The sequence below is a fragment of the Takifugu rubripes genome, chromosome 7 (genome assembly GCF_901000725.2).
Source record: "Takifugu rubripes chromosome 7, fTakRub1.2, whole genome shotgun sequence".
Classification (NCBI taxonomy): Eukaryota; Metazoa; Chordata; class Actinopteri; order Tetraodontiformes; family Tetraodontidae; genus Takifugu; species Takifugu rubripes.
In genome coordinates, this window is record NC_042291.1 from 5,905,080 (window position 1) to 5,919,279 (window position 14,200).

A 14,200-nucleotide genomic window follows, 5' to 3' on the forward strand; every position below is an offset into this window, starting at 1 on the left:
GAGGCAATGCGGAAGCCTTTCTGTCAAACACCCAAACACTGCACGACTCTGCAGAAAGAGCTCCGGTAAGCAGCAAAAACCCAGTAAAGTTGTTTTAATTCCAAACGCAGCTCACGTTAAACTTCAAAAGTGCGTTATAATGTTGTATTATATTTACTTAGGTCTTACATTTTGTAATGAACCGCTTCATCTGAGTCATATCTCCCTAATAAAGCTAAAAACCTTTAAAACCTTCAGTCCACTTTCATTTTTTTAAAATCATCTATCTAAAAGGTAATATTTAGAAGACAATGATGGCTTAAGAAGTTGCTTTCTGTTCTAAAGACTTCACATGGAAATGCACCATGTGAAACAATTAATTTATGAAATTTTAATTGAATAAAATCCCCATTTCCTCAGTCAAATCATCTGAGAAATTCCATTGATAGTCTGATCGATTTCCACCAGCCACGCCCGGACTACCAGACCAGTTTAACCTGAAAATGATAACAAAAATTGTGTAGAGCTGAAAAATGAAAATTGTGGTTTGTTTAAAGAGATGTTTGGTTGCTTACTGAAAAGGCTTTAAGAGGACTCAGACGTGCACCCAAAAGTCTAAACAACCCCGCAATTAATCAGCACATATTCAATTGTCATTATTGTCATCAGACGTTGTTTAACTGAAACTTTGAATGTCATAATCTATAAATTATTCAAGTTTTGAATATTACATGTTAAATACTGACATTTAAATTGTGTGATAAATATTATTACCTCTAGACCCCACTTTAGCCCCAACAAGTGTTTTTACTTGATGAAAATAAAAATAAAACATTCTAATCTTTGGTGGACGCAGAAATCTGAGGATCTCCTTTGGCTGCAGGTGATCCAAGAGGGGGGACGATGCAGCAGTTGGTGGATGTCACTGGTACCAGTTTCACTCCTCTGGTGGTGGTGGAATTGGCCACAAACACCACAGAAGAAGCCATCGAATGGCTGCTCAGCAGGATAAGAGACAAGCAAGAGATTGGAGGTGTGGAACTCAGAGCTGCTCTAGTCCAGTGTTTTCCTTTATCTACAACTACATGTGTCTGTATGCCAGGTGCTGATTTGCTGGTGGAGCAGCTGGGACTGGGAGTCGGGGGTCAGGAGAAGGAAAACCCTCACGTTTTCCTGGTGGGGGCTACAAGGCAAAGACTTCTCTCTGGTGCTGAGGAGGTGGGACTCTTTAAAGAGTACAATGATGGATCCATGAGAGGCTTCACCTGTGCTAACAAACACAACTTCACAGAGTTTATGGGTAATGCCAGCTCTCTTTTTTTATGTTTGCTAATTTTAAAGTTTGTGTTGAGTGTGAAGTCTTTCATTATAACAATAACTACAAATTTAAATTAAATAATGAGGCTAAGTTAGATAAAGTTTGCTGTTAAGTCGGCTTGGAGCCGTTTACCGAGCATGTAGAACCTGCTGCTGACTGAAGCAGCTTCGGTTTCTCATGGCTTGTTGTTTTCAGTTGTTGTTCTGCATAAAATATGAACAAGAACAGGATGTAACCAGTTGCAAACCATCATCTCCAAGGTAACGTGTGCTAACGAGTCAGCACTCTTTGCATATGAAAAAAGATGAAATGAAAGTCAAGAGTTTGAGAAAGAGATTTGATTTCTTAGATTGTGGTGAAAGAGCAGCTTGTCTTCAAGACGACACTAGGACAGATGTACATTTGTAATGTCAAGATATTTCATGGTGTGTTGTTATTGTAGATGTCACCGATCACAGTTGGCAGTCTTAGGCTCTATTCCCTGAGCTGTTGCTTCATCACTGTGGCCTTTATCGTGAATGTCACGGCGTGTTTGCTCGTCTGTGTCTCTCCAGGGGACGGAGACGGCTTCCTCAGTAAGGCAGAGTGTCAGTACATCGTCAAACATGAGCTGGACACGCTGAGAGCTCAGAGCGAGACTCATGTACCGGGACACAGCGAGGCCAAGCTCTACCCTGGGAAATCCATCAGTCAGTGCCACACTCCCTGTTTTTAACTGTAAAAATCCTTTTTCTCCTTTTACATCTGACAACACTCTCCAGTACCAACTGACCTCCAACTGTAAGTTCATTTATCAATTGTTGTAAAAACACGATGTCATAGCAGCAAAATCGAACCTTTTCCGGTTTGCTCATGTCGCGTACGACAGACCAGGAAAACAAACTGTCAGTAGTTGACTGTCAAATCTCTGGTTGTAAGAGCGACATCTGGCTCGGTCCTCTGAACCCAGCTCGTCTCTGTCTCTCTCCGTCTCGCTCGCCCGCCTGGTGGCTGCCGTATGGAAACAATAAATATGCAAATGTGGTGAAATATTCCCAACGCGAGATAAGGAAGCAATGAACTTGCAGCACAGATAGGGCGCCGCTATTCAGCCACCGTGTTTGACAAATCATTTAAAAGCAGAATGTAATCATTTTTGACAAATGATGTACTCAAAATGGCAGATGAGAGGATAGAGCTTTCATGTGCCTGTATTTATCCACTCTGTGTCAGACAATGGGCCTTACTGGTATAGACGCTGCGTTGTGTACAATGGACTGGATCCCAGCTATTGTTTCTGTTCTTGTGGTAGAAAATTAAGCCTGTGGGGCGGGGTGAGTTCAGAAATGCAGAAATGAGGGAAAAAACTCTTTTTTCTGTCATTCAAAAGTCAGACAATAAAAAACAAACCCTATTTTGAACATTCAGTTTTTCATCCATCCGGGTCCTGCGTACTCTTAATGTTGGAGCTATTTAACAGAAAATGACAGCTGCTTTCATCCTCTCCGGCTTTGCAGTTCGTCGACTTCAGTCCAAGGGGATCCTGATCCAGATCTTTCCTCTCCATGAGCAGGAAGATCTCAAGAGACTCTCTTTTACCTGGTACAAACGGGTGAAGCTGTCCCTGCAGCCTCTGGGTACGTGACAAAGATGTCTTAACTGGGAAAAGCACCCGTGATCCTCATTCAACAGATGGGAGGGGACGCTTATTTGGATGCTTTTGGGGTCGCGCTTACTTCTGTTCTCATCTACTGCTTTCTCTCCAAGATGCCATCAGGCAGTACTTTGGTGAGGGTCAGGCCCTCTACTTTGGCTTCCTGGAGTTCTTCACCTTTGCTTTAGTACCCATGGCCCTCGTCGGAGTGCCTTACTACCTGTTTGACTGGGAGGACTACGACAAATATGTCATCTTTGCTGGGTTTAACCTGGTGTGGTGCACAGTTATCCTGGAGGTACTCCTTATTTAGAAGAACCAGAGTCTATTGTGATTAAAGAAATGATTGAAGAAGCGCGTACGCTGTGAACCTTTTCTCTTTCGTAGTTGTGGAAGCGCTACAGTGCCTCATTAGCTTATTGCTGGGGCACATTGAGCAGGAAGAAGGCCTTCGAAGAGCCCCGTCCCGGTTTCCACGGTGTCCTGGGGTTGAACCCGGTGACTGGCCGCGAGGAGCCCCTCTACCCCAACGCTAAGAGGCAGCTGCGCATCTACTTGGTGTCCCTGCCCTTTGTCCTGCTGTGCCTCTACCTGTCTCTCTACGTCATGATGATCTACTTCCAGATGGAGGGTTGGGCGATCTCAGTCCACGTGGAGGAGCCCACATTCTGGACCGGAATCCTCTTGTTTATCCCCAGTATTATTTACGCCGTGGTCATAGAGATCATGAACCTCATCTACAGATATGCTGCAGAGTTCCTGACTGAGTGGGGTGAGTACTGGGCCTCTGCGGGGGTTTTGTCGTAGGGACGAGCTTGAAAATGTGTTTCTTCGTTCTGTTTATTTAGAAAATCACAGGCTGGAGTCCTCCTATCAGAATCACCTGATCCTGAAAGTATTGGTGGTGAGTTTTAACACCTGATGATGTCACCTTTGCTGTGCGGAAACAGCTTTTCCCCTTAACGCCTCTCCGCTCTTCCCCTCCTAGTTTAACTTCTTCAACTGTTTTGCCTCGCTGTTCTACATTGCCTTTGTCATGCAGGACATGGCGCTGCTGAGACAGGTAGGAGGGGTTTGGATGCCTTCGTGGGCATTTCTATTCATGGTTCCTCAGCTCCCTGGATCTCTTCTTTTGAGCGTTAATCGTTTCTTTATTGTGATATTCAGAGTCTGGCCACTCTGCTGATCACCAGTCAGATCCTGAACCAGTTCATGGAGGCCTTCCTGCCTTACTGGCTGCAGAGGAGACGCAACAAGAAGATGCTCCGCAAGGTGCAGAAGAGAAGAACTCTGGACGGCCAAGAGCTTCCCCTGGCTGAACAGGTCCGACTGGAGGCCGACATGAGCACATATTTGGTAAGAGCATGGCCTGGCTTCCCTCAGGTGTGCAGGAATATAGTTTTTGAAACAGGTGTTTGTGTGTGACTCTGTCAGGGAACGTTTGATGATTACCTGGAGCTGTTCTTGCTGTTTGGTTACGTCAGTCTCTTCTCATGCGTCTACCCTCTGGCTGCCGTTCTGGTGGTCTTGAACAACATCACTGAAGTTTACTCGGATGCCTTCAAGATGTGTCACGTGTTCAAGCGTCCCTTCTCTGACCCAGCAGCAAACATAGGGGTGTGGCAGGTGAGTCACAGCCACGCCTGTACCAAAGGTCAGACTACGTGGCCTCGACCTGAATGTGGAATCTGTGGAATGATGTAATCTTCTGTCTCCAGCTTGCTTTTGAAGCCATGAGTGTGATCGCTGTCGTCACCAACTGCGCTCTGATTGGCCTGTCACCACAAGTGAAGGCCTACTTTCCTGACTCGGAGATACAGCTTATTTTGTGGATAGTGGCGATTGAGGTAATTTCTACGTGCATCCAACAGATTTACTCTTTGTGTGTACAAATCATAAACGTTTCCCCACTTTTTGCTGAGTGGGAACAACACTATGTAAAAGAAATGAAATAATTAAGATTCCTAAACATGAGATAATAACGTGTTCACTTAATTTTATGTTGCTAGAATAGTTAAACCTCATAAAATACTAGCCAGCAAAACAAAAAGGATTTCAAAACTAGCAGATAACATAACAAGTAGAAATGCTTTGGACTCTGAGGTTGCAGCTTCTTCATCACACCCTAAATAAACATTGAAACATTTCTATATCAAATATTTTACAACAGGGTTGAGTCAATGGCTATTTTAGCACCATCACTGACCAACCACAACTAACTAACTGACTGACTGACTAACTAACTGACTGACTGACTGACTGACTGACTGACTGACTAACTGACTAACTGACTAACTCACTCCTCGAAAATAAATGGCCCCTAATTGTTGCGACCGGACCCGTTTCAAAGTAACACAGAAGTAGTTTCAGTTACCACCAGCATTTTATTTATTTTATGGCATTTAATTTGATCTCAAAATGAAAAGGTAAGGCACAGTTGACTGAAATAGGCGCTTTAAAGTGTGAAGGGCTTTTTCTGTCTTTGTTCGTTGACTGCTGGTTCACAGTTTTGGTTTAATAGGACGGTCTGACTCGCTGCGCTAGCTTAGCTTTAATACTCATAAATTAGCTGCTAATATCCGTCAAGGTTACGCTCCGGTTATTTTTATGCCTGATTTTTTCCACCTTTCTTGGCATGAAAATGGATTTCACCCCGATTTCCACTTTGTCGCCTTTATTTGTTGTTAAAATCCAGTTAACGCTCAACAGATTTTTGCTTCATTATTATGGGCTGGCAAAGACTAAAGGCACGAAACCATTTTAAGCATCGGTTTAAATACCCAATAACATAGAATTGTTGCAAAGTGTTGCTTGTTGGATATTGCTATTATGCCGAGTGCTGCTGTCTCATTAGCGGGTTATGGTGTCACAGGTCATGTGTGCAGGTTCAATACCTGCCGATGAAATAGGATTTTTACCAAAATAGGAGCTGTGCTGCTGCCTTTGAGAGTTGGCAGACGGGTTTTCTTTTCGAGCAATAGAGATCTGATTGAATTTGAAAGAGAATGGAGCGTTTTGGTTGCAGGACAACATTTACTGGTGCATCTAATGAAGTTTAATGATGCCTCTCTTGCTTCCTCTGCAGTGAGACACGGTTGTTTACCAGAGTAAACAACCCTGCAACAACTCGGCTTTATTCAACACAGTCTCCAAAATCACACATTTATCCTAGAAGTGGAGCCGTTGCAGACGTGGAGCTGCAGATGTCCTGAGGGGGTTGATGTTAACACTCGCTCAGTAGATGGAGCCAGAGTCCAGAATCCAGCCGTGCGTTCATGGCCACGTGTTGTCTTGTCATTCTTTGTGCTTGTTTATTCCCGAAACTGCTCTGACGTGTTTGTTTCCAACGTGCATTTTCTTGCAAAACTCTCAGAGTGGCTACAGAGTTGGAATCCCAGTTAGAAATCTCTTGAATCCAGCCCTTTTTCTTGACTTCTGGGTGACCCCGGACACGTGCCTGAATCTGAAGCCTCCAGGGGAGAGGGTGATCAATCAGGAGCCCCAGCAGAACCGGAGCGACCGGAGTGCTTGGGGCAGTGTGGAGAGGTTTCATGAGGACATTTGGAGAGGACTCATTTGTATGTTTGGGCCTCTTTAACGAGTTCCTGCGGGACTTCTGACTCTGGTTATGTCTCACTAATACCGCTCTTCACTCCGCTTCGGCTGCAGCGGACTGGTATCGATTTTCTTTCTTCATCTTTAAATGAACGTGCACAAGCGGCTGAATAACAATCGGCCTGTTGGTGGAGAGCGCTGCGTGTTTAATCACGTCATTTGGTGTTCAGAGCATCGTTTCAGCCGCTCTCTCTCTGAGACGCTGTTGTTCGTGTTTGCATAGTCGCAGCAGCCATGTGTGTGTGTGTGTGTGTGTGTGTGTGTGTGTGTTGTCACTGACCAGTCCGGTCGGAGCCAAAGCGCCGTAAGGAGCCGTGCATTTATAACCAAGAGCCTGCAGACTGTGGCCTGCCTGAGTGACGGTCCTGTTGTTTGTTACTGCTTGATTTTCATTTAATCTTGATTGATTTAATTCTTTGAGTGGGGAAAATGAGGGCAGGTAGACTTTGACTGCCCCTTTGCCTCCGTGTGATCCGTCCACCCCGCGTACGGCGGCGCACGCGCCGGCTGTAGCGCGGGCCTGCGGAGACGGAACGCCCTGGTGGGAGCGGAGACGGGCAGCCTGGAAAAGCATCTGCAAATTAAGTGACAGTGGAAGCGGACAGACGGGAGCAGGCGGAGCAGCAGCCGGGGAGGAGAGGTTTAGGATAGGAAATGTCAGGTCTGAGGGAGGAGGAGAGGAGGGAAACGTGCACGTGCACTTGACAAACATAGGTCAGAAGCTGATTGTACATCCGAGCACGTTCCTCGCTGTTACCATCCAGCGCATTTCCTAGAATAGAGCGAGCAGGCTGGAGACGGGACAGCAGGAATAAGGAGAGCCAGGTTTATGTTTCAGAGGGAGGAAGGGAGGGGGGGGGGGGGACGCGCACGTTTATATTTTTATCTAAAGCTACTGACGCGACCGTGAGCGCAGGCGCTTTCATGGAACCAGCTCCCCTGGGAGTGTTCGAACCTCTAACCTTGTTGTGTCCAGGGTTGAACTGAAGCCAGCGAGCTGCTCTTATCTGGGTTTAGGGAAGGAGGGAAGGAGAGGGAGGGAAGGAGGGAGGGAGAGAGGGAAGGAAAGGAAGGAGGGAGGGAGGGAGGGAGGGAAGGAAGGAGGGAGGGTGGGAAGGAGAGAGGGAGGGGAGGGAGGGAGGGAGGGTGGGAAGGACGGAGGGAGAGAGGGAAGGGAAGGAAGGAAGGAAGGAAGGGAGGGAGGGAGAGAGAGGGAAGGAGAGGGAGGGAAGGAGAGGGAGGGAGGGAAGGAAAGGAAGGAGGGAGGGTGGGAAGGAGAGAAGGAGGGAGGGAGGGAGGGAGGGAAGGGAAGGAAGGAAGGAGGGAGGGTGGGAAGGAGGGAGGGAGAGAGGGAAGGGAAGGAAGGAAGGAAGGAAGGGAGGGAGGGAAGGAGGGAGAGAGAGGGAAGGAGAGGGAGGGAAGGAGGGAGGGAGAGAGGAAAGGAAGGAGGGAGGGTGGGAGGGAAGGAAGGAGGGAGGGTGGGAGGGAAGGAAGGAGGGAGGGTGGGAAGGAGAGAGGGAGGGAGGGAGGGAAGGAAGGAGAGGGAGGGAAGGAGGGAGGGAGAGAGGAAAGGAAGGAAGGAGGGAGGGAGGGAGGGAAGGAAGGAGGGAGGGTGGGAAGGAGAGAGGGAGGGAAGGGAAGGAGGGAGGGTGGGAAGGAGAGAGGGAGGGAGGGAGGGAAGGAGAGGGAGGGAGGGAAGGGGAGGGAGGGAAGGGGAGGGAGAGAGGGAGGGAAGGAGGGAGGGAGAGAGGGAAGGAAAGGAAGGAGGGAGGGAGGGAAGGAAGGAGGGAGGGTGGGAAGGAGAGAGGGAGGGAGGGAGGGAAGGAAGGAAGGAGGGAGGGAGGGAAGGAGGGAGGGTGGGAAGGAGGGAGGGAGAGAGGGAAGGGAAGGAAGGAAGGAAGGGAGGGAGGGAGGGAGGGAAGGAGGGAGAGAGAGGGAAGGAGAGGGAGGGAAGGAGGGAGGGAGAGAGGGAAGGAAAGGAAGGAGGGAGGGTGGGAAGGAGAGAGGGAGGGAAGGGAAGGAGGGAGGGAGGGAGGGAAGGGAAGGAAGGAGGGAGGGAGGGGAGGGAGGAAGGGAAGGAAGGAGGGAGGGTGGGAAGGAGGGAGGGAGAGAGGGAAGGGAAGGAAGGAAGGAAGGAAGGGAGGGAGGGAAGGAGGGAGAGAGGAAGGGAAGGAAGGAAGGAGGGAGGGAGGAGAGAGAGGGAGGGAGGGAAGGAAGGAGGAGGGAAGGAGCCTGGACCTTTCTCGCCACAGCGCTATGATACCTGGGTAATTACTGTATGGGGCTTCCACACATCAGTGAGCGGTATCCAGGCAACCAGCCTGCCTCACGGGTCCGTCTGTTCATAATCTGCTCATTTCAGTCCGACGGCCTCTACGGTGGAGACGCAGGACTAAGAGATGAGCCGGGGATCTGGTGCTCATGTCATTAGACTGGGAGTGTCTCTGATTGGGGGGGGGGGGAGTGCACGTCCAGGCATGAACTGATGCTTTGTGTGCTGGTTTATTGGCACCTTTATTAGCTGTGGCGCTCATGAGCAGGTGAACCTGGTGACCCACTGCTGAGGTTCAGAGGTCAGCTGATCAATCCTGGGGTCAGACTCCAGGTCCATGTTCCAGTAGCAGGTAGAAGGTGGATCAGGGATCTCCCAGACCAGTAGGAGCCCAGGCGAACGGCTTCTCTACCTTCTAGGATAAAACCCAGTTGGACCACGGCCTTCGAGGTCTGGGGTTCTACGCCCTTGACTCAGATGGTGGTGGTTTAGTCTGGCTCCACATCTGGATGCACACCAGGCCCCCGAGGTCGGATACGAAGAGACAGGAACCCACCCGGAGCGCCGTCAGTCGGCATTCCTCTTCAGCTACGCGGACCAGAGATTTAAATGCTAATTTCCAATTAACGTGACGGGATGTCACGGTGGCGGCGGCGTGCGTGTGGAATGCTGAGCAGCCGGGGGAGCGCGTTCAGCCTGGTCCCCCCGATTTGTGCCGCTCCCGTGAGCCGGGCAGCTTCCTGCAGAGCCGTCCTCGGATTAAAAGCGGCAGGCTCGGACGTGGAGCGGATCCGGGGTCGCCGGGGTCGTCTGGTTGGTGGTTTCATTTGGTCGTTGACTAGGAAGAAGCTAAATCGTCGTGTCGACACGGCGTCCTGCACATGCTGACCCGACAGGCGTCTCAGTGGGACGGTTTAGGGAATATCTAGAATCCAGTGAGCTGATTGGTTCCACCAAAGTTCTGCTCATGGTTTAGATGGACGTCCATGCCAGGCCGTGTTCAGCTGGGTTGTCTCTCTCTCTCAGTGATGTGTTCTCATCCCTCTGCTGTGCCTGTTTCTCCTCCTCGTTTCAGCATCTGCTGCTGGCCTTCAAGTTCCTCCTGAGCTTCCTCATCCCAGACGTTCCCAAACACATCCAGATCCGACTGGCCCGCCTGGAGTTCGAATCCCTGGAGGCTCTGAAGAAGAAGGTGAGAGCCTGAGGTCGTCACGTTGACCCTTTTGCATCCTAAATCTGCAGCTTTGAGATTAGAGATCCAGGATGGAGGCGGCACCATGTAGAACCTGTTGAGCCACAGTGACATCAGCATTTGTGTGTTGGCTGTTTCCTCTTCCTGTTTACGTCAGCCAACATGGCCTTGGTGACAGTAAACATGCTAAAAGTGTCCGTCAGAGGAAACGGAGAGAAGCTCCGTCGCCCTGCAGCTGGGAACAGGAAGCCGAGAGCTGCTGGAGCGCAGCTGCATCCAGAATTCAGGGCGGGCTCCTGAAGCCCGTCCAGAACCACTCGGCTCAAGACGAATGATGCAGCTGGGCTCAATAGAATTGACGCGGCTCCAACAGTAAAGCGTTAGCGCTGGAGCGTTAGCACAGGTGCTGGAGCGTTTATGTCGGTCGCCTCCGCCTCTGTAGCCAGACAGGCTGTATATATGCTACAGGCTGCTGGTCCTGTATATATGCTACAGGCTGCTGGTCCTGTATATATGCTACAGGCTGGTGGTCCTGTATATATGCTACAGGCTGCTGGTCCTGTATATATGCTACAGGCTGGTGGTCCTGTATATATGCTACAGGCTGCTGGTCCTGTATATATGCTACAGGCTGCTGGTCCTGTATATATGCTACAGGCTGCTGGTCCTGTATATATGCTACAGGCTGCTGGTCCTGTATATATGCTACAGGCTGGTGGTCCTGTATATATGCTACAGGCTGCTGGTCCTGTATATATGCTACAGGCTGGTGGTCCTGTATATATGCTACAGGCTGGTGGTCCTGTATATATGCTACAGGCTGGTGGTCCTGTATATATGCTACAGGCTGCTGGTCCTGTATATATGCTACAGGCTGGTGGTCCTGTATATATGCTACAGGCTGCTGGTCCTGTATATATGCTACAGGCTGGTGGTCCTGTATATATGCTACAGGCTGCTGGTCCTGTATATATGCTACAGGCTGGTGGTCCTGTATATATGCTACAGGCTGGTGGTCCTGTATATATGCTACAGGCTGCTGGTCCTGTATATATGCTACAGGCTGGTGGTCCTGTATATATGCTACAGGCTGGTGTATATATGCTACAGGCTGGTGGTCCTGTATATATGCTACAGGCTGCTGGTCCTGTATATATGCTACAGGCTGCTGGTCCTGTATATATGCTACAGGCTGCTGGTCCTGTATATATGCTACAGGCTGCTGGTCCTGTATATATGCTACAGGCTGCTGGTCCTGTATATATGCTACAGGCTGCTGGTCCTGTATATATGCTACAGGCTGCTGGTCCTGTATATATGCTACAGGCTGGTGGTCCTGTATATATGCTACAGGCTGGTGGTCCTGTATATATGCTACAGGCTGCTGGTCCTGTATATATGCTACAGGCTGGTGGTCCTGTATATATGCTACAGGCTGGTGGTCCTGTATATATGCTACAGGCTGGTGGTCCTGTATATATGCTACAGGCTGGTGGTCCTGTATATATGCTACAGGCTGCTGGTCCTGTATATATGCTACAGGCTGCTGGTCCTGTATATATGCTACAGGCTGCTGGTCCTGTATATATGCTACAGGCTGCTGGTCCTGTATATATGCTACAGGCTGCTGGTCCTGTATATATGCTACAGGCTGCTGGTCCTGTATATATGCTACAGGCTGCTGGTCCTGTATATATGCTACAGGCTGCTGGTCCTGAGCTGCTGGCCGTGGTTGATTGACGCATGTTGCTTTCTGGTCTCTTGGTCCTGCAGAGACGGCTCTATGTGGGGTGAGTAGCTCTGAGGCCTGGACTGCTGCTCCGCCGTTGTGTGCTGTTCACTCATGTTTTAACGCCATCGGTTGGTGTGTGGATCTTTGAGCTGTTGAAACCCAGCAGAAGACTGTGGATGATGGCAGAAGCTGCTCTTTGTGGTTTGGTCTTAGCTGCATTAGCGCCGATGCATCTGCAGACCTGATCTATCCCCCACAGCTCTATACACACCCACCCTAAATCAGGTGAATAAAGCGTTCAACAAGTTCCCGGGTCCCCAAGGAGACGCTTGATCACTGACCTTCGTGGCTGCAGCTCGCCATCCTCTGCTCGGCCATCTGAGCCCATCCGACACCGCTAACGTCATTAGCCACAGCAGAGGGAAGTCTGGCTCAAACCCTGGAAGCAGCTCCGACTTTCACCGTTGTTAGCAACGCGGAGGGATGCTGGAGGGCTCCAGAAAGGCTGCGGGGCAACTGTGAGGTGGCAACGGAAGCGTCGGCGCCGCCAAATTGACTGTCTGCTCAAACGACTAAGCTAGGCTAAGAAAACTGACGTTAACGCCGAGACTAACTGCATTTTGTGTGGCTAACATTAACACTAGCTCGATGTGTGTTGTCATGGCGCCAGCGTGGGATTATACAGATGTAACGTGCTGACAGCTGGAAGGATTTTTAATTTCAGACAGTCGTTTTTTTATAGTTAAAAACGCTTCAGCTCTGACGCTGGAAAGTTGCCTCAGCACAAACTCTCAGCGGATCAGTCGGAGACAAAATCTTTTAATAGCATCCAATTTGCCAGGAGCAGGAAAGAAGGGAGAGATTAAAAAAGTGGCTGTGAAGACGTCCGTCCTCCCTGAACGCTGATCTCGGCAAAGTCCTTCGCTGTAATTAAGTAAAGATCAAACCGGGAATTGTTGGCGAGGCGTCGTCAGGTGGAGCCAGACGCCGCCGTCGCGGAGACTCTCTCCCCTCCTCTGACCTTGAAGACGGCTCTCAGCCAGACTTGTGCTGTTTTGACAGCTGTGGAAACATCCGATCTGAGTTGGGGATCAGGCCCGGCCCACGTGGCTCCGGCAGGCCCGCCTCGTGCGCTCCTGGTGAACCCGGCGCTCTCCTGTACGATGCTCCTGACACACTCCAGAACCTGCAGCTGCACACGTGATGGGACTTGATGTCATTTCAGGATCCAGAGCAGAGCCGCCTGCATACAGCCAGACCCGGGCTCTGTCGGAGGGTTTTCCTGTGTGTCACCTGAGCAGGAAGCCGCTCCCACCTGCCGACACCTCCTTTCTTTTTCCTACATCCCAGAGAACTAAGTGCTTTCTCTCTTTTTTTCTTCCAGAAAATGCTTGAAAGCTCGGAGTTCAGTAAAGTTCAGTGAGGAGGAGAGGAAACCCTACAGATTCTGAAGGTTCTTCGCTGAGTCTTCTGAGGTTACAGGTGGAAAAAGGTGTTTTGAATAAGAGGTTACTGTATTAGTGCCATGTTTATTTACCTCCTTGTCCTGATCAAGATAAACACTAGCTTTACACTAGCTTCAAAATTAGCCAAAATTAGAGAGGTTTAATACTTCCTGGTTCTCTCTGTGTCTACATATCATCATTTGGGTGGATGCATGCTAACAACGCTAATGCTAATTAGACAGGCCAGCTTTGCATGTCTGTCTTGTCTGGATCAGGACCATGAGGTAAATAGATGTACAGTATTATGGGAAAACCAAAAACTGACAGTTTGGGGAAGCCCAACCCTTCACATCTGAGTGCTGTAATACGACAACCCACTGTTTAAAATATTGATGTTGCTTGAAGGTCTCGGGGGGGATATGCTGTGCTTTAGCTGCTAACGTTGCTAAGTTTACTGGCGTTACCGCGACGGCTTCACCAAAGTTACCACTGAATTACTGGCACTTTTTTTTGTAGTTTTATTTTGGACCTTTGACCTCAGCTGTTCAGCACTCCTCTAACGTTAAAGCTAAAACAGTTAAACTGACGTTTCTGAACGGAACAATCCGAGCTGATCCGATTACATCCACAGCAGCTCTCGCAGCGTTTCCAACGGCAACGCTCGGTCAGTTACCGTGGACTGACTAATCTGCCTCCAGATAAAAGTTGCCCAATGGCCATTAATGTGCTGTGTGTGTAAACATGATCAGTTTCTTCTGAGGAAGACTCCTCGGTCACTCCCCATGGTGCCTTGCAGTGTCTCTGAATATGCTTTGATTTGCACGTGTGTTTTCCTCTGGTGTTGGTTAATAAATTAAATCCTGAACCTCTGAGTCCTGAAGTTTTAAGGAAAGCTATTTGGCCTGTGGGCAAAAAAAAGCTTTAATTTGCAGTTTGAATCAATGGATCTGCGTTAGCTGCTTTCTCAGTCTCTGTAGAACGCTGTTGTTTGTGTGGGTGGGGCTTATCGCGAGT

General features: G+C 49.3%; 1 protein-coding gene across 1 annotated transcript; it reads left to right on the forward strand.

Moving 5' to 3' along the window:
• The first annotated feature begins 2 nt into the window (after window positions 1–2).
• Window positions 3–14,058, forward strand: ano10a (anoctamin 10a). Its single transcript, XM_029838358.1, has 15 exons — window positions 3–65; window positions 863–1,012; window positions 1,082–1,279; window positions 1,852–1,986; window positions 2,794–2,913; window positions 3,044–3,228; window positions 3,318–3,702; window positions 3,779–3,834; window positions 3,919–3,993; window positions 4,098–4,286; window positions 4,365–4,556; window positions 4,649–4,777; window positions 9,893–10,009; window positions 11,783–11,799; window positions 13,126–14,058. The coding sequence occupies exons 2-15, from the start codon at window positions 883–885 to the stop codon at window positions 13,190–13,192; spliced, it is 1,995 nt and encodes a 664-aa protein (XP_029694218.1). The 5' UTR covers window positions 3–65; window positions 863–882; the 3' UTR covers window positions 13,193–14,058.
• The last annotated feature ends 142 nt before the right edge of the window (window positions 14,059–14,200 follow it).

Excerpts from the sequence above, each read along its gene's own strand:
- ano10a (XM_029838358.1), top strand. The coding sequence starts at position 883 with ATGCAGCAGTTGGTGGATGTCACTGGTACCAGTTTCACTCCTCTGGTG. Across the intron at positions 2,914-3,043 it reads GCTGTCCCTGCAGCCTCTGG|ATGCCATCAGGCAGTACTTT; the intron begins GTACGTGACAAA and ends TTTCTCTCCAAG. Across the intron at positions 3,703-3,778 it reads AGAGTTCCTGACTGAGTGGG|AAAATCACAGGCTGGAGTCC; the intron begins GTGAGTACTGGG and ends CTGTTTATTTAG.